This window comes from Miscanthus floridulus, chromosome 19 (assembly GCF_019320115.1).
Source record: "Miscanthus floridulus cultivar M001 chromosome 19, ASM1932011v1, whole genome shotgun sequence".
Lineage (NCBI taxonomy): Eukaryota > Viridiplantae > Streptophyta > Magnoliopsida > Poales > Poaceae > Miscanthus > Miscanthus floridulus.
Window position 1 is genome coordinate 77,457,940 of NC_089598.1, and position 20,359 is coordinate 77,478,298.

The 20,359-nt window shown below is 42.2% G+C and overlaps 1 protein-coding gene across 1 annotated transcript; it reads left to right on the forward strand.

Annotated features, from left to right (window-relative positions):
* Window positions 1-346: 346 nt before the first annotated feature.
* LOC136527380 (K(+) efflux antiporter 4-like) lies at window positions 347-12,013 on the forward strand. Its single transcript, XM_066520086.1, has 20 exons — window positions 347-1,002; window positions 1,217-1,260; window positions 2,396-2,454; window positions 2,554-2,626; window positions 2,759-2,813; window positions 2,905-2,987; window positions 3,122-3,196; window positions 4,079-4,150; window positions 4,240-4,323; window positions 4,749-4,817; window positions 5,424-5,501; window positions 5,669-5,757; window positions 6,090-6,186; window positions 6,302-6,355; window positions 8,817-8,912; window positions 9,337-9,525; window positions 9,609-9,686; window positions 10,325-10,369; window positions 11,335-11,421; window positions 11,516-12,013. Exons 1-20 carry the CDS (start codon window positions 654-656, stop codon window positions 11,594-11,596), a joined length of 1,857 nt encoding a protein of 618 aa, XP_066376183.1. The 5' UTR covers window positions 347-653; the 3' UTR covers window positions 11,597-12,013.
* The last annotated feature ends 8,346 nt before the right edge of the window (window positions 12,014-20,359 follow it).

Genomic DNA, 20,359 nt, shown 5'->3' on the forward strand with positions numbered 1-20,359 from the left:
CTATTTTTTTAAACTATAAGTTATTCTGTTTTTTTTAAATACATAACTTTTATCAGGTATCTAAAACAATGTATCTAAAAAAACTAAAATTGTTTATGATTTCCTGTTCGGCTTACCCTATATTCGGTTTGTTCGTCTTTTTTTTTTAGCCGAAACAGTGTTTTTCTCTCACAATAATTCAGTGAGAACAGTGTTTTTCAGCCAAAATTCTATCAGCCGAACAGGGCCATATATGTATAAAACAAAACCTGCAAATTGCTGGAGTGAGAACCTAACTAACTCCATAAAACAAAACAAACCCCTACAAATTGCCACAGGGTCACGAACTCACAACACTACGACACACCCTTCGGGCCTTTGGCTTTTGCCTCGTTACTCACTTGGAGGCGAAGACGCCAACAAAGCAAGCGTCTCCCTCTCTGGCTCTCTCTGTCTCTGTGCGTCTGCACCTGCGTGTGCGTACGCCAGCGTGAGCGTGAGCGCGAGCGCGTGCGTCCCTTCCCCGGCACGAGCGGCGCACGCCGTCACCGCCACGCTCCGTTCGCCTTCCAGAAAATCTAAACCCCAGCGGAGCCGGCCACGGCCGGTCAGCCCCCACACGGACTTCGACGCGCTGCCCGCTCGCCTGCCAAACCCCCACCCCCTCGCCGGCGATGCTGCCGCGTCGCCGTAGCAACCACCCGGGCTCCTCCTTCCCCATCCCGTTCCTCCTCATCTGTGGCCTGCTCGTCGCTGCGGCCGTCGCATTCTCCCCCGCCACTGCCGCCGAGGCCGCTGGCCGCGGCGGTGGCGGCGGCGCTGGGCACGAGGGCCGCGCGGGGAAGCCGGAGGCCGAGGCGGAGGCGGAGGCGCGCGGGGATGGGGTGGCCGTGGCGGAGGCCGGTGGCGAGGTGGTGGCTCAGGGCAATGCCACGGAGGCCAAGGAGGGCAGCCTCGCCGACATGATTGACCGCGCGCTGGAGAAGGAGTTCCCGGAATCCGAGGGCGAGCAGGGCGGTGGAGGTGCGTGGATCTGGCCAACTCCCGGGATCCATCGATCCGTTCGGGCGCGGGATCTGGTTCTGGGGCGGGTGTGTGGGTGGGCGCGGTGGCGTGTGTCGGTGGCCGTGCTGTTTAGATCTCGGCCTCAGTGGTTGGAGCGTGTGGGGACGTTGAGAATGGAGGTCCCGGTTTGGGCTTGGAGTTGCTTGTGCTAATCTGTGCTCTGGTTTTGCAGAGACGGACCCTGGCAGCTTCAACAACACGGTAGCTGAGAAGCAGGTGAGTTCATTGCGCCATTTTGTTTGTGTGCTGCCCCTTTGTTAGCAGGAGTCTTTGATTCTGGGATTCAACATTGGGTCTGCCACAACTAGGTTTTGGGTGATTTTCTCACTAATTGCATGTTGGAATTTGTGATTGAAAGGAAATTCGCTTTTGGACTGACCTGTGCCTGATTCCTACACTTGTGAATCTACTAGTAGTATATAGCTATGGTGCCTTGACCCTGTCGTTAGTGTATTTATGTTGCAATCTACTAGCATTCAATGACCCATCCATATGTCATCATTGTATAGCTTTTGGGCCCTTGGACTTTATATGGTCATTTTGCTTTATGTTGTTTGATCGGCGTTTTCCTAGTGCTGATGAGGGATACCAATATCTTGGATGTTGTTTATATTGTGCTATGCTTGGCAATATTAAGTATGACACTATATGCTTGTTTTCATTAGCTACTATTGAAGACGATTATAAATTGTTTGTTGTGTTCCTAAGATGCCACAGAAAAATCTAGCTTTGGACATCCTAGTTCCGTTTCCCTACTGGAGTTCATGTTTGATCTCCTACATGGCTGCTACATCGACTATCTCATTTCAAAACTTCAGATCCCAATTAGCGTGTTTGTTACTTCCTCATTTCTTAACAATACTCCTTCTGATTATAAAAACATATCGTCTGGGACAAGAGTTAGTCAAACCTTTAAAACTACAAACATCAGTAACTTTTAAATTATTTAGATTGGAAACATGTAAGTGCGTAGAATTGATTGAAAATACTTGCAAAACCTCAGAAATTTGAAGGATTATAATAATGTTATTCTAAAAGAAATTAGTAATCAAAGATATGAGTCGAGGGCCTTGCAAAGTATTTTTTTACCAGAGGGAGTGTATCTTTTAATTTAAAGCATGTAATAACCTGCATGATACACATTGGGTTCAAGAGACAAGATGTTGCAACATCTATTTTCTCAGACAATAACATAGTCGTCTGTGGTCCTTTATTTGGATATTGTAAAACTTGAAGCACGTATATGTACTCTAATGCATCATTGTGTTTATTTGTACTTAGAAAATTTGGTGATTGCACATCACAAATATGTAATTCAAACTGCTCATCGTGTTCCTTCTACTCGTACCAGGGAGTTCTTGAAACTGTGGCTAGAAGAGTAACAAAGAAGAATGAAACCAAAGATAACAAGTATGCTGCAAATCCACTCTTCATTATTTCTATTAGCTGAAATTAACCTTAGATTCAGAATGTGTAATAGAGTTTAAAGTTGTCATTCTGGTCCATCAGGTCATTTCCTTTTAAGGAGGTTTTCTTGGATCGATCTGAGCAAGAGGATGTTCCCACGTTGATTGATCGGAAGGTGCAATCACATCCTCTGGATCAAATTTTCTATCCAGTTACTGCACATATGCCATACATGTTGGCATAGTGTTGTGGACATGTTATAACCATTTTTTATAACAGTTTTGTGTTAATTCAATCTTTACCCCAGGATAATGTTTTTATCATATCAAACCCAAAGTCAAAATACCCTGTGCTGCAAGCTGGACCTTAGGTATTCTACTCAGTATTCAGTCATTTGATTTGTTGGATGAAAATATCTTTTTTGCATGGAAACTTATCTGTTGAATGTTTATTATTGTAGATTGATATCAGATCTTGTTGTTGTTATCGTGTCTGCTACATGTGGTGGAATCGCCTTTGCTTGCCTTGGGCAACCGGTGAGTACCTGTACTTTTATTTCCTCTAATTTCTGTATCATTATTATTAACAGCTGGAAACATAATTTGTCTGTTCGAAATGTTGTATTTTTAACGTTAAGCTACGTGAACCTACAATTCAAAGTATATTGCAGGTGATTACAGGTTATCTACTTGCAGGATCTATAATTGGGCCTGGAGGTTTTAGCTTTGTCAATGAAATGGTGCAAGTAAGGTGCTTCCACCTTTGTGGGTTACTTTTTTTCTAACGCTTAATCTTTATGGCTTCCATGTTTGAAATTGATACACATGCTCTTGAAAACCTCTATACAAGAGAACTGGCCTGTAGACTGCTGAAACATATGTTTGCTGGCTAATGTCTCCTCCCATGATATTTCTAACATGATGTGTGTGTATGTGCGCGTGTGCTCTCAGTTCTTCTATATGTATTTATATATCTACGGCATGGCTTAGTTTATTTTCTACCTGGATAACTTTGCTCCACTATTTCATACATTCTAAAATCATCTGTCCTTACAGTTATCTTGCTTATGAGTTTCAAGACCTACTAATTTTTGTTATTCTGTGCTGCCTACTATGCAATGGCAATGTGCCAATGTCTCGATAAGATGTACATAAGTAGTCCATGTTTTTAAGTATGGCATTTTCTTATATTCCGCGCTCAGTTTTATATGTATTTATATATCTACAGACGGAAGGGCAGGCCTGGTGCAGTGGTGAGAGCTGTCTCACTGAGTCACCAGGTCGTGGGCTCGAAGCAGCCTCTCCGCAGATTTTGCGGGGGAAAGGCTTGTCTCAGTTTATCCCTTCCCCAGACCCCACTCATGTGGGAGCCTCCGGCACTGGGCCTGCCCTTTTTTTTATATATCTACAGATGGGCTTAGTTTATTTTCTACCTGGATCTTTGCTCCACTATTTCTTACATTCTAAAATCAACTGTCCTTACAATTCTCTCATGAGTTTCGAGACCTATTACTGATTTCTGTTGTTCTGTTCTGCCTACTATGCATTCGCAATGTGGATAAGATGTACATAACTACTCCGTGTTTTTAAGTATGGCATTTTCTTATATTCCACTGTTTCTTTTCCAGGTTGAAACAGTAGCCCAGTTTGGTGTGATATTTCTCCTGTTTGCATTGGGACTTGAGTTTTCTACTGCAAAAGTATTCTACTTTTAACATTTCTTCCCTCATTCAGTTGGTAACACCATGTGTGATCTGAAGTTAACAGTGTTGTTTTTACATTGCCTCAGCTTCGAGTTGTCCGTGCTGTTGCTGTTCTCGGAGGATTGCTTCAAATTATGCTGTTCATGTTTCTTTGTGGCATTTTGGCTACAGTGAGTTTCGTCTCTTTTGTCTGCATTATGATATATATTTTGGAGCTGTCTTGTTATGTTCTGTCAACCTAGTTATCACTCTCTCTTTGATGGGAACATTGGGACCTACTATTCTGTGTATTGTATGTCCTAACATCTAGTAATAATTAAATTGTTTCATAAAACATTGATCAGAATAAAAAGATCTGATGCATCCTTAACTCATTTGAACATATGGCCAATAAAAGTGACTAGATGGAATTATGCAGTAGAAGTAACCAAGTCAGCTTCCTGGAGCTGGACGTGCCAGTATTTTTGTGAAAAATATTTGATGCATTTTACCATGCTAGCTATTTTTCTTTTTTCTAGGTTGTATGACCTTTGTATTTTCAATTCTTGATTCCGAAGAGCATGGTTGACATGATCTTTTGTGATGTTTAATGCAGCTATGTGGAGGCAAAACAAAAGAAGGTGTTTTTGTTGGTGTTCTTCTCTCCATGTCTTCAACAGCTGTGGTAAGTATCTGGTCAAGGTCAACAGCAGGCAGCCTATGAGAGAAGTCAATGTTTTTGTTCACTGTGTCAATAACTCCTGCCACTCTCATTATTTGGTCCAGTATCCTGGCTCTCTTCCTCCCTCTCTCTGTCGCTCACACATGTGCACGCACACAAAATGCTTGGTGCTGCATTATGTGATTGAAATTATCTCGAAGCAAGTGAATGCATGAATGCAATAGTTGTTTGTGAATGACTACCTCATAACTTTGCTGTGCCTCATTGTGTTTCTCACAATTGCATGCACCTTTTGTTGTACACGAACTCATTTTGGTTTCTGTAAACAACCTTTTTATTCTTTGAAAATATATAAAAAATACCAGTAGGGGCCTTTCCTGCTGTTCATTTATATGAAAAATACTTGCCTGTACCACAAATGGAGTCGGTACATCTTGATTTAGAAATTTAGCATATGATGTTTGAACCCTGAATATAATATGCTTGGATGTTTTGTCACTTGCAACTGCAATAGGTTCATTCTTTACGTCATTGTGTTGTCATTCTTGATGCTCTGGTGTGCCACTTGGTTATCTGTTTATTCAATAATGGCAAGTTTTATATTTGAAGGTTTTAAAGTTTCTGATGGAAACAAATAGTATCAATGCTCTTCATGGCCAAGTTACAGTCGGGACGCTTATATTGCAGGTCTGTCATACTTTTCATCTTTTGTGTGCAAGATGCATCTGTGTCCATGCATCTAGTGTCTGCCGTTGTTAAGAAAAAGTTGATCCAACACACTTTTCATTTTTCTTTTTTTTTAAAAATAAAAAATATATCTCAGTTCTGTGACATCCTATCTCCCTCCCCCTCAGGATTGTGCTGTTGGCCTGCTGTTTGCACTTCTTCCAATTTTGAGTGGTACATCTGGCCTTCTTCACGGAGTTGCATCGATGACGAAGTCGTAAGTGCAACATTTCTTTCCCCCTTTTGCCCTGAAATACTTTTGTTACCTTTATATTGCAATTTTTCTTTTACAATGAATTGAATGTTTTGTTGGCTTATCCACTTGATGCAATTCTTGTACAGTAAGTTCGTGTTTTCTTGACATGTTGGCAGGTCCAGTTGAGATAACATTGCTAACCCAAACTCACTTTAATAGTTTATGATCTCTTTATTATCTTGCATTTAATATTACTAATTGTATTATCCATTTATATTTTGTCTGCTAGCCTGTAAAAGTATTCTAGGATATACTCAGTTGTGGAATTAATTCTTTGATACAAAACTTCTCAGGCTGGTGGTACTGATAACATTCCTGACCATTCTCTCTATCCTCTCCCGCACCGGCGTTCCTTGGTTTCTTAAACTGATGATAAGTCTGTCATCACAGGTAAATTTTGATTGGGGAAGAAAGCAGTACATATTTTTTGAGCAATTTGAGTTTTGATCTTGTAGAACATTCTCATCAGCAATCTTATGTTGTGGTTGTTCTGCATGTCATACAGACAAATGAACTATTCCAGCTGGCAGCGGTTGCATTCTGCTTGTTATTTGCTTGGGTGAGTTTCTACTGCTCGTAGATTGGTATGTTGTGAAAAACTGAAAATTGTACAGTAGCATAGAAAAATGATCTTATTTTTGATTTTTTGTACACTGCAAGTGCTTACATGTGCTAAAACCTGCCCAAAGTTATGTTTTAAATGGATCAATAAAGGAGTATTGCAAATGTTTACTTCATACATAAGACCGACAGAAAGGAACAAAGTACTTACTTTCCTGGATTTATCTTTACGAAATGCACTTTTCTAGATTTTGATTTGGCTTATGGATCTGTTTGTATATCCCTAGCTTATATAAGCTCAAATGTTAAACAAACAGCACAGCTTATTTTGTGGCTTATATAAGCTAGGACTCCAGCTTATGAATTATGCTAAGCCCGTGTGCTGCCCAAGGGGGAGCTTACTTCAGCTTATTTTCTGACTTTTTACCTATCTATCCTACTTGGATTATTGCCAATGTTCAAAAAGGCGACGCTAGGCGGTCGCCTGGGCGCGCTGGGCGACGGGGTACCGCCTCGCCTAGGGGGGTAGGCAGGTACCTAGGCGGCTGCCCAACTGTTGCCAGCGAAAGGCGGCCAGATCCGCCAAGGCAGGGACACCTGGGGGCGGCGCAGAGTTCGGGAGACGATGGGGGAGGAGCTAAGGTGAGGCAGCGGCGGCCGGTGGGGGAAGAGGCGGCGTCAGGCGGTGGCGGTGGCGGTGGGCAGATCCGCCAAAGCAGGGACGCGTGGGGGCGGCGCGGACGTCAGGCGGCGGTGGGGGGAGGAGGTAACGTCGACGGGGGCGGCGATGACCTGTGGGGAAGGAGGCGACGTCGGGGCGTCGAGCGATGGCGGCGGCGCGGGCGAGTGACGGAAGCGAGCGTGAGCAGAGGCTGGGAGGGAGAGAGACGGGAACAGAGGCTGGGAGGGGAGGGGAGGGGATAAGACTTGGGCGCCCAGACTTGGGGAGACTTGGGCCGTTATTGGGCCTTCTCTTCCTTCTCCACCACTGTTCTGCTATTTTTTTCTTTTCTTTTAGGTATTTATGCATATATTAGCTACCGCCTAGGAAAACGCCTTAAAACGCCTAGGCCCGCCTAGGCTCTAGGCTATGGGTCACCGCCTAGAGCGCCTTGCGCCTTTTTGAACTTTGATTATTGCTGTCATTTGCTATCCACAATGGCACGACCAACAACTGAGGGCATTGCTGCCTTTTGCCATCCACAACTACCTATAAGCCAGCTTACAAGCTGAGTTACCAAACAACCCTACAGCTTATTTCCCTCAAAATTATTATAAGCCAGCTTATAGAAGCTAATACCTATAAGCTAGCACCTATGAGACAGCTTATATAGCTGGGTGGGCAGGGAAACAAACAAGTCCAAACTTTAGTGAATGTGTAGTTCATATCCAACTGTTCCTCCAGTACTTTTCTGTTGTTATTAAATCAGATGACTAATCGTGAATAGTCATGATTAGTCGTCCTTATTGGTCCCTGGACCTTGATTAGGTTTAGGCACTTAGGTACAGTTAGGTTGACTAGAAACCTAGTCGACCAATTCACCATGATTTTAGTCGTCCCATTGGGGACCTGTGGACGACTAATCGGAAGGCCCAAAGTTGAGGAAAAGATGTTGGGCTTGCCTGAACAGTGTTGAGCTAAGTAATTTGGCCCATCAGATTCTCAGTATGAATGGTTTTTGGACTGGATTCTTGACTCCATGCTCGTACTGCCCTATGTGGAGCCCATGCCGCTGACTGTTGTTCTCATGCTACCGCCTCCTGTCCTTACACCGCCACTGGCTCTCATCCTAGCACCGCCTGTGTCAGCTCCCACCAGATCCTTTCATCCCCATTCCTCCACTGAATTTGTTTGTCCTTATGCCTCTGTTGGATTTGTTCGTCCTCATGCCTCTGCTGGTTGTGTTTTTGGTGAGGGCTGGCGGCGACCCTGAGAGTGCATTTGAGAGTCTGCGAAGGGGGCTGAGAGGCGCTGGCGCGGGAGTTGATGTGGCTGCAGTGCGAGCAGCAGGAGGCCCACTCGCAGTGGCTGGACAAGGAGTGGTGCATGCCGGGCACGGAGCGGTGGCAAGAGTAGTGCACAGCATTGGGAAGTGTTGCTCCTCTTCCTTTGCCGGTCAAGTCCTGCTCCTGTTGTTACTGCTCGAGTGCTAGGATGACTTAGTGGATTTGTACAGTATGACTAGTTGGACCTAATCGATGACTAATCATGATTATTCATCTGATTGATACCCATACGAGTAGGTTCAATTATATGATTTAATAAAATTGCAAATTGTACTGTTGTGCACTAGTTAGCTTCAACTCACAGTTCCTTTTTTTTGTTGCCTTGTCGGTTTAGGGTTTACTCGCATACATCTTTGTCTTTTGTTTACTTTCTAATCAAAACTGTATTTGTTAAAGGTACGCAGTTCTTAAAATTCTTGTTATTCTCATGTGTCCATCCTTCTATGATGCAGTGTAGTGATAAGTTGGGCCTGAGCCTTGAGTTGGGTTCATTTGCAGCTGGAGTAATGATATCAACAACAGACCTTGCACAACATACTCTTGAACAAGTAATTTATTACCTGTACCTTGCACGCTATTTCTGTTCCCTTTCCAGAAAAAAGGGGAATTACTATCTACTACCCCCTCTGTTTCAAATTATAGGTCACTTTAGCTTTGTTCTAAGTCAAACATCTTTGACTTTGACCAAATATTAAAAAATATATTAACATCTACAAGTTCAAATAAATGCATGACACGTTTCATGGATAATTTAATGAAATGAAATCAATTTGATGTTGGAGCATTTTTCTATAAACCTTGTCAAAGTTAGAGAGGTTTGTTTTATGACATTGCTAAAGTGATCTATAATTTGGAACAGAGGAAGTCTTTAGTTTGATCTTATTTTATGCTTGAGCAAAATTTATAGGCTAGACTATTGTAGTTAGTAATTCATTATATTGTTCTCTTATTTCAGGTTTGTTCTTTCTGCAGATCGAACCTATCCGCAACTTTTTCGCTGCTCTTTTCCTTGCCAGCATTGGGATGCTAATTAATGTCCATTTCTTGTGGAACCATGTGGATATACTCCTTGCAGCGGTAATTTTGGTGATCACCGTAAAGACCTTTATTGTTGCTATTGTCGTAAAAGGGTTTGGGTATAGCAACAAAACATCTCTTCTTGTAAGTCCTTTTTCATATCTTTCTGAATGCACTCACATCTGCCAGTGCTCATAAAATCACATTAACCGTGTTTTTCCCTATAGGTCGGCATGTCTCTTGCACAAATAGGAGAGTTTGCTTTTGTTCTCCTAAGCCGTGCTTCAAGTATCCATCTTATCGAGGTTATTTTCTTGATATTATGTTCCATTTTTTGTGTTATGCCATGCCACGGGCAAGAACCATGGTTATCCATTTCTAATTTTGTAGCCCCACGAATCCCTCAGGTTCTAGCTTCTCACAACTCCCATCTGTAGGTTCTCTGGTAGCCAGCCCAATAGTACATATATTGTGCTGACAACTTAAAACTATGGGACCTTGTTATTCTTCCGCTTAAAGTACATGTAAATGCATAATTCTTTCAGTGATGCTGCCTTGTTATTCTTGTAAGCACTGATGTATCGTAAATGAACTTCAGATGGCAAAGTTTAACTTCAGCATGTCTAGCAAAGCATGCAAATCTTTTGATGCTATCAGTATTAACTACTCCCTCCATTCCAAGTTATAAGATGTTTTGGCTTTTCTAGATACATAGCTTTTGCTATGCATTTAGATATACACTATGTCTAGATACATAGCTAAAGCAATGTATCTAAAAAAGCCAAAATGTCTTATAATTTGGAATGGAGGGAGTACCTATTATACTTCCCAGTGTAGTCTGTTGGTACTAGTTCTGCTTTTTAGTTGCCAAAATCCCTAGTACTACTATTTTCAATTTAATTGGTGTTTATGATACCTGATAGCTTGTATTTGGTTTTTACAGGGCAAGCTATACTTGCTTCTTCTTGGAACCACTGCACTTAGTTTGGTATTTGTCTCCATTCCTTTTAAGCTATTCATTTTATCTAGATAAGCATTACATTCAAAATTTCAGTGCAAATGAGATTGTTTTTTTATTTGTAATGAAAATTTCATTCAAGAGAGTTTTTTTTTTATTTGTGTGTAAAATACTATGCTAAAGAGTCAATCATGTAGTGAGGCAAGAGGAAATTACCTCAGAAATGACAATTTCTTTTGTCACTTTAGTCAAGAACATTTATACTTCGGCACTAGAAATTCCACGAAGTTGATTGAATCCTATGTGATGAGATTCCAATTATAGTTTTTATTTCTGGTTTTAATATGTTTTATCCTAAAAAACAATGGGGGTGTTTGGTACAGCCAGCAGCCGCTGCTATTTCCTTTCAGTGCGGTACTGTAGCAACAATAGGAGCAGTTGCAGCTGCAGCCATGGTAAGCTGCAGTGAACATGCCAAATAGTTTGTAGCCTTGTCTGCCAATCAATTCTTTAGTGTTTGGTTCTTACCCAAATGTTGCAGAAGAGCAAGTGATGAAAAAAAACACTCCAGTCCTAACACTGTTGACTTCAGAATTGAAAAATCTATAGCCCCAACTATTACAAACCTTAATGGATGGTTACAAGCACATCAACCTGGTCCAAGCAACATGAATGAAGCAAACTGATCCACAGGGGCTTATCAGTCATCTCACTTGTTACATGGGTGGGTGGGTGGGGGGGGGGGGGGGGGGGGGGCGGTCACAAAATGGCTGAACAACCATAAAAGAAACTAAGGGGCATCTTGAAATAATTTCACATGTATAATTGACAATTTGTGAATAGCACCCTTCTTAGTGGCATTCACTAAAATATATTGAGACCATAATCCCTTGTCTTGCCTTTTGTCTTTGCTTCATCCTGGCATGCTGCTCATCTGATGACCCTGTGTTTCATGAAATCAATATGGTAACTGACTCTTGTGTGTACCTCTGCAGGTGACAACCCCTTTGCTATTCAAAATGATCCCAGCAGTGGTCCACCTCGGGGTTCTTTTGAGATGGTTTTCTGTCGATACCAATCAGGTGGAGGGGTACACGATCATACCAATTGACTTCATTGATCGATTGTTTTACTCCTAAAATGTTTGCCAATCAATTCTCGGATTTTCCTTTTCAGTTGGGCCTGAAAAATGATGTCCTCCGCATGGATAGCGGCAAGCGCATAAATCTGATAGTCCAAGGCTCACATGACTCATGACACATTTGGCACACTGCAAGCTAGTTTTTGTATGGCTTAAGTTTACAAGCTCTGTAAAGTGTTTTCACCTGTATTGAAGAGTTTGTAGCAGATATACAAGGGTGGAGGCAAGAGAACTCAACTCAGATCTTGCTCATAGGGCGAGATCAATCCTCCCCCCCATCATGGAGACTGCAAGGGCAAATTGGGTTTGCCGTTTTTGAGAGCAGTGTGTCTTGGATGATTGGTGCAGTGAGTGGCTGTCGACCCCAAATGAGGGTCTCGTGTAACATAAGAATGTATGGTGATTAATTGATTGGATTAGCATGATAGGGTCTAGGCCTGATCGTTATGCCATTGTATTCTTTCAGCAAAATTGTGTATCCTGACAACACGAAAGTGTGTACGACAATATCCATCAGATCACGAATTTTGTTATGTAGCCATATATGTCAGTTCATTGTCCGAGTTCATGTTTTTTTTTTTTCTCACGGGAGGCTTCTAGTAACCTTTGTCCAGATATCACTTTGTTGGATTCAGAGTTCAGGATCACAATGATCGGTGTGCTTCAACGAATTCATTCAGTCCATTTTATTATACATGTGGTCGCCTCTTGTATGGGGAATTACCTTCCTTGAGAAATTGCTACTTGATTGGATAGCATTTAACGCGTGGCATGATTGTTTAATGAGGTGATGAAGTATACAATGTCGCCTGATCAAGATATCAACTGTGTAGTGCATGCGTGCTTACGATTCACGTGTATCCGTGTGTATGTATTAACATCTTTGTTTCACTATTGATAGCACCTCCTTCACGCGTTGTTATGTCACAGGTGCTCCATTTCCTCTTGACGCCTTGGGGACTCACCTTTCGTACCATTTTGCAGCCACCAATCTTTGATCAAACGTGATGACACGACAGTTTCAAATATAGACAAGAAAGAATTCTATATATACTGTCGTACGTAGTACTCTATTTTTTGAGAGTTTTTTTAGATAATGTCTAAATCATACAATTAGGAAACTAATGACTCGAGTTGCTCTAATATAATTAAGCATCGATATCCAAAGTGTACAATATACCGAGCTTCAATGTGCTAACCATGAAATAGGAAAAGGACCTTAAATTGGTATATGACGTAGCCTCCCCCTTTACCTGTTTTGTTTCAAACCAAAGCAGATCTGATTGCAAGGATATTGTAAGCAATACTCTGCTCATGCTCATACATCATTCAATTTGCCTATGAGTGGATGTGATCGGTCATCGGTGGAGCTACCAGTACCAGATAATCTGGTCATATACTTTGGGTAGGGCTGTCCACCCTTTTGGCAGTGGATGTGCAAGTCTGAGTAAATGGTTGACCAAATTTATATCTATATCTATATATTTTATAATCCTAAACCCCACTACCATGTATCTCCGCATACAAACTGTGCACCTCAGCAATACACTATCACATGTAATTAAAATTCACTAGCACATACAATGTGATGTCCACATACTTTGTTGTGCACGTCAACATGCCACGCAATTCACTAGCATTAATTTATAATAGTTTATTATTTGCATAAGTAATTATATATAGTCTAAGCTCATTTTAAATCACCTTCAATTCCCTAGCAGCAACACGTGGAATATGCTTCTAGTATCTTAAACCTAATACAATGGTACGTAAGAGCGCTCACATTATGAACACACACATGCACACCCTACTCTAACAAATACCTTCGAGAGGTCGAGCTGGACTACCAAATCTTAAGATTGATAAAGTCACCACATACGCATCGATTTAACTACAATGAACCTAATTTTCCGATCAAGTTTGGATTCATTCTCCAAACTACCACTCTTAACAGTTTCCCATGATTTTCTTTTGAGAAAACAGTTTCACAAGTTTTTGTAAATCATGCATGAAAGTGGGAATTCGTGCCAAGTTCCAGGCCTCTAGCCCGGTCTATTTCTGCAAATCAATCCCCGTCATCTATCTTTGTGAGAATCTCCTCATCAATGCAGATTTTCCTGGACCATGGTTCATCTAATGTTCGTGGCTGCTTTTACGGACATGAATTCAACGGAGTTGGTAGTTTGGTCCCATATATGTAGCTTTCAGGGAGAGGTTCATCTCTTCGTGTTATTAGACTCGGCAGACGATCTTTCTCATTTGCAGCTTCCATTAAACAATGTAAGTCGTGTCCGTTTGTCAGATTTGAACAAGTTTTGGCCTCACATGAGTTTTGTTCGATGTATGTCGATGCGGTGCTTATCTCATTCTTTTCAATTGCTATAAGGTGGAACGATCGAGTTTGAAACTTTGAATTGTGGTTATTTGTATTTCTTGGTCGACTAAACCTTAACTGGTCATTAGCAGTGGTATTATATTTATATCAACCTTGGATTGTGGTTTCTTTACATCAGTTACATGTATACGGCTGCTACGGTACACAACCTTCGCAAGCAAAGTTCTTTTTCTCACGCTGGCGTATTACTAGATTATATTTGTTTATGACGCCATGATGAGCAGATGGTGGGTTGTCGCTCTCCAAGACATATTTTTACCTCGCCATCTACATGGACAGGCCGGCCATTTTATATAATCTACAATTATGCAACTACCCCACAGCTTATATTTATAATAGGTAACTAGGTCTCGCAAAAGAAACAAATATAATTAGATTCATATAGAATATATAAATATTGATATTTTATAAATTTAAAATTCTTTATATGGAAGGGCGGACCTGATGCAAACGGTAGAATCTTACCGCCTGTGACCGAAAGGTCCTGAGTTCGAGTCGCGGTCTCCTCGCATTGCACAGGCGAGGGTAATGCTTGCCAGTAACACCCTTGCTCAGACCCCACACAGAGTGAGAGCTCTCTGCACTGGGTACGCCCTTTAAAATTCTTTATATGATAGAGGTAGCATATTCCTGTGGCTTAGGGTGTGTTTAGTTCGCGAAATGAAAATTTTTGGATGTCACATCGATGTGTCGGAAGAATGTCGGGAGGGGTTTTTGGATACTAATAAAAAAATAAATTACAGAACCCATCAGGAAACTGCGAGACGAATCTAATGATACTAATTGATCGGTTATTAGCACATGTGGGTTACTGTAGCACTTAAGGCTTTTTATTGACTAATTAGGCTTAAAAGATTCGTCTCGCGATTTTGCCGAGAACTGTGTAATTAGTTTTTTTTCGTCTACATTTAGTACTCCATGCATGTATCGCAAGATTCGATGTGATACTTTAGGGTGAAAATTTTTGGAAACTAAACAAAGCCTTGCTCTTACACATTTTCCTCGCAACACTTAATCTTCCTGCTCACACTAGTGTCCATCAATACCAGAGTTTGTCCCCTTCCAATCTACATTAAAAAAGCAAGCTGAGTTATCTTCGGACAAATCAATGGGTTTTAACCGTGGAGCCTTTAGTTTCTTGTACTTATCCTGTTAGAACAAGAGGAACTTGACAAGCTCCTTTTTACTTTGGCCCGGTTTGTTCTGGCTCCATGAATGTTTACGTACATAGAGTATTAAATATAGATTAATTATGAAATTAATTATATAACTTGTGACTAATTTACGAGACGAATCTTTTAAGCCTAATTAGTTCATGATTTAACAACGTGATGATACAGTAAACATGTGCTAATGATAGATTAATTATGCTTAAAAAATCGTCTCGCAAATTAGCCTTCATCTATGTAATTGATTTTGTAATTAATCTATATTTAATGCTTCTTATTAACATCTAAATATTCGATATGACATGAATTTTAGGAGCGACTACGTAACCAAACAACCTCTATGTCATTCGGGCCCAGCAGGTGAAAATTCGCACACCAACCAACCATTGACCGTTTCGTCTGGGATTAGAACAAGCAAATGATTAACCAATGCAAATAAGAAGTGTAAAAACCAGAAAGGTTCTCGCCGTGTCTACGACTCTGCGCGAATGGGGGAATGTATGCTTGCTGTTTACGGTCAAACCGTTCTCACAATCCACAAAAATGTTTGGTACGGAACTGTAACCTCGAAATGTGCTGTGCACATTTTCACAGATTTATTTTTTACAGCAACCAAAGGAGCAGCGTAGACAAACTGCAACAAAACTAAGAACGTTAATGCTTTCGTGCGGACGTCTAGATATGGATGGACATGGCTTCTCCACTGTGTACCTCATTCGTTCGCTCGCTCCCATCCTCACCTCTTCAAAAAAAAAAAAAAAAAAAAATCTCTCTATGCACTCGGTCTCCACCGTCGCGGCCTTATCCACCGCTCCATCGGACTTCCGCTCCTGACTCCACAGCGCTGCCCGCCTTCTCCACTCTGCGCTCCACCGCGCCGCTCGCCTGCACCATGGCATCCATGCTACCACGGCCGCCTTCGCTGCCCACTTTAGCCACCGAGCAGGTGCTCGCCTAGGGGTGCTCACGCAGATGTTCGCCAGGGTGCTCGCACGCCTCGCACAGGTGCTCACCTAGGCCGTCGAGCAGGTGCTCGCCCAGGGGCGCACTGTGAGCTCCGCGGTTCATCCAAGCAACAAAGTGACATTGTGCGCTGAAAATGCATGTTGCAAGAGTATGTTTTAAGTATTTCAGATATTTCATCTATATATTGCAAGTGTTTCATATGGATATTGTAAAAGTAGATCGGGATGTTGCATATGTTGTAATGGTTGTACACGTATGTTGCAAGCTTTTCGGCCTGTTCGCTGGTTGGTTTCTAGGCTGATAAGCCGAGCTGGTGCTGATTTGTTGTAAGAGAAAAACACTGTTGGCTGGCTGATAAGCCCTGGCTGAAACTAACCAGCGAACAAGCTGTTTGTTCCTAATGTTTTAGCTGTTTTTCCAGACGTATGTTACAAGTGTGTTCATTTGAATGTTGCATATGTTTCACATATATGTTGTAAATATTTTATGTAGATGTTGTGTATGTTTTACATTGTTTTCAAGTGTTTTTCATGTGTTTTTGCAAGTGTTCCAGATACATATTTCAAGTGTTTTATCTGTCTTCAAACGTATTTCAAGTGCTGCATCTGGATATTTCAAGAGTAGATCGGGTGTTACATCTCGCTCCCTCCTCGCCTTTGACTGTCTCGCCTCAGTGTCTCTACCTTCTCTCGGCGTTGCACTATCCTAGATCTGGACATCACTGCTGGTTCAAAAATTCCCTTCACTGTCGGATTTTGAACCGACAGTGGCATACTGGCAGTGATGTGGGGTTGACATCACTGTCGGTTCTTAAAAACTGACACTGATCTATAGACAATAGTGTCGGTTCGTGGCTCCACCCGACAGTGTCTAGTTGAATAACACTGCCGGTTTGTAGTCCCCACCGACAGTGACGTTTGCTTCAAGAGTGTCAGTTCTTGCCCAAACCGGTAGTGTAGATCAAGCCAACACTATCGGATTATGGCTCAAGGCGGCAGTGTTGATCAAGATAACACTGTCAGTTCTTGACCCAAGCCGGCAGTGTTGAGCAAACCAACACTGTCGGTTGATGGCCGAAGTAGGCAGTGTTGATCAAGACAACACTGTCGGTTCATGGCTCAAACCGGTAGTGCGGAGCAAGAGAACACTGTCGGTTTATGGCTCAAGCCAATAGTGTTGAGCAGTCCAACACTATTGGTTCATGGCTCAAACCGGCAGTATCGAGCAAGAGAACACTGTCGGTTCATGGCTCAAGTCGACAGTGTTGAGCAGTCCAACACTGTTGGTTTATGGTTCTAACCGGCAGTGATGGTTACGACAACACTGCCGGTTTGTTGCTAACCGGCGGTGATGGCCCATTCGCATTTTATTATTTTATAATTTATTTTAATTTATATTTTTTGTGGGATCGGGTTTCGCTTTATATACGCTACGTAGACGACAGGTCCATAAATATTAAACATTACAAATGTTACAGTTTCAGTTCAAATGTTATATCTAGATCTCGATCCCTCAAAATAAAAAAGAAATGTTCTCAGACTTCTTACACTAATCTGGCGAGCCGCTCTGAGCCATACTGGTCCTTGTACTTCATGGATTGTGCAATGGAAAATAGTCCATCTTTTTCCAATACCTCGGCTAAGATGAATTTTGATAGCTCCGATTGTAGTGCGACGATCTCCATCTCTAGCAGCCTTTCGTGCTTAAATTTCTTGCGCCGTCGTTCAAAAAAGATGATATCCAAAGAGAAACAGTAAATTATTTTGTTGAATTATTAACAGACATAAATGAAATGGGGATTATACACACCAACTTATCGGCTTCTTCCGATTTCCCGCCGATGTAGCGAAGCATTGCCCACATTACATAAAACCCGCATTCATTGTTTCCCGCCGGCTGTGATAGGTACTTCCCCTCTATTTCGACAACCTTGAATAGGACCGGCTTCCTACCGATGTCTTCTTCGGACATTGAGCAACATTAAAAGAAGAAACATTAGAAAGCGGGTATGTGTGATTAGAAAATAATATGTTATTAGGATCGCTTACTAATTCAGCACTGACACCAGTGCATCCAGATGATGAAATGGTTTTTTCTTTAAGTCCCACACCTTGAGTAGATTTTTGGCAAGATTAACACAAATGAAGACGAAATGGTTGCTACAATCACAGAATCCTAATTATCGAATAATCTTAACGAAAAAAGAAGCATAAAATTAAAAGCCGAGAACACATACTCGCAGTTGTAGGCTAGAAGTATGTGGGTTTTCTTCTTCATCGTGAATTCATCGAAAACAGCAATCGATCTCTGTTTTAGGTCTTCCACATCACATCCATAGAGGCCTAGACATGTCCTCTCATTGACTCGCATGGGTCCAAGAAGCCTATGTAATCCCATTTGCTTTTTAGAATGCAAAATTTTGCTATACACCTACATAAAATCATGGGAAGTGCTCAAAAGTTAACAATTTGTGTATCGAGAGAGTAGTTAATTGTAATATCGTGCGTGTAGGATACTTACATAGTCCATAACGTCAATAGTTGAACATCGAGATCGTGTTTCTGGTATAGCTGGAACAAGCACTCCCACTCGACATCAAACTTCTCTTCTTCAGGATAATTGAAAACATGTGGCGAATGTATAATAACCTCAAAACCAAATTTGTCCGTCTCTATTGCTTGAGCCATGTAATATTCATGTAAATGGCGCATATATGTTGATAGATTTTTATACTCATGATCGTGAACCAAAAAATTGCCCCTTACATACTTCATTGCTGGTGTTGTCGTCCCTTGTACATCATAATAGATGGTCGTGGCCTCTTCCATGGTTAATCCTGGGTTGTCTTCGACGTACTTCTATATGTTCCTTAAATCTTTATTGTGTATTTCTTCGTCTCTTGTTGTAGCGTATTTATTATGTGTTTGCCTTTTGAATTCGGACTTCAACATAAACGAAGGCAGTGAGGCACAGAGATTGAAGAAACTAATACAATCTTCGTTCTTGATGTGTGCTGTAAATTTTTCTTCCATCAAGGACGTAACACTGCCACTGAATGGCCTTTTTCTTTTCTGTTGGTCCACTTTGGGAGCATTAGCGACCGAATCCAAGGACCTTTTCTATGACTGCAAGGATGTTCTTGATCTTGTTTTGGGCTGAGGTGGAGGAGGAGGATGACGACGAGAATTCTATTTTCTCGGCGCTGATGAAGATGGAGTCGGACGACGACGAGGAGGAGGAGGAGTCTCTTTTCTCGGGGCTGATGAAGATGGAGTCAGACGAGGAGGAATAGAAGGAGACCTCTGTCTTCTCGGGGGTGATGGCTCTGGATGAGGAGGGGAGTGATCTCTGTTGGGAGATGGTGAGTTATCATCGCAGGTGGGCGAAGACTCGTAGTCATCCTCATCATCAGAGGACAATTGGCGGTCAAGCTTAATGAAGCGCTTGCGCCAGGCCACTTGAGAGCCCTTGTTATGACCATGTTTCGGCGTGTCTTTCGCTACGGGGTACTCAATGGGTATCTTGTTATACTTCTTATCAAGTATTCTGTCAATGGTGACGCGAGCGTACCCCAGTGGAATTGGGCGGCCATTAATTGTCCCGTCTCCCATAGGCCAGGCCTAGCCAAGCGCCACCTTGTCCTTTGTCCATTCCTGACGAATGTACAACCTGACATTGACGTGTTCAGTGATGTCGTCCACCGGATGAGGCACATTTGCCTCTTCTTCGTCGAGCGAGGTCGATTCGCAGCTGCTGCGAGCTCTAAACTATGGGCTAAAGGCAGTAGGAGTAAGGTTTTGTGGTACTACTAACCTCTTAGACAGTAAAATTTGCTCGACTCGTGCTTCAATGGTCGCCTCAATCCGTGCTTCCATTTTGTCTTCCATCTCTTTTAGTCTCCTCAAATACTCTTCCTCATGTTCCTCTCTACCCCTCGTGCGGCTCCGGTAAGTGTTAGATTTTTGGGGGGAATGCTAGTTTCCAAGGAACAACACCGGTTCCTCTAGTGCGACCAGGGTGCTCCTTGGTTCCGAGTGCTTGGGTGAGCACGTCTTTCTCGCTATTAGAAGTGCAAGTCCCTTGCCTCACCTCCTCAGTTACCTGGGAGATCCTCTGGATGAGTTCACTCATGGGTACATTTGAGGAGCTAAAGCTCCCATCCTCAGCATGCCGTGCATTCCTCCCCATACAATATATTACCGATCTAGGCTCCCAATCGGCGGTCTCAACCTGAACGCCTTCCTCAGCAAGGTGATCCATCTTTTGAAGTTCTGCTTCAAATTCTGGCATCTTTTTGGTGTAGCCACAAGAGCCGAGATGATGAGGAATCGTCGCTTTCTACGAATTCT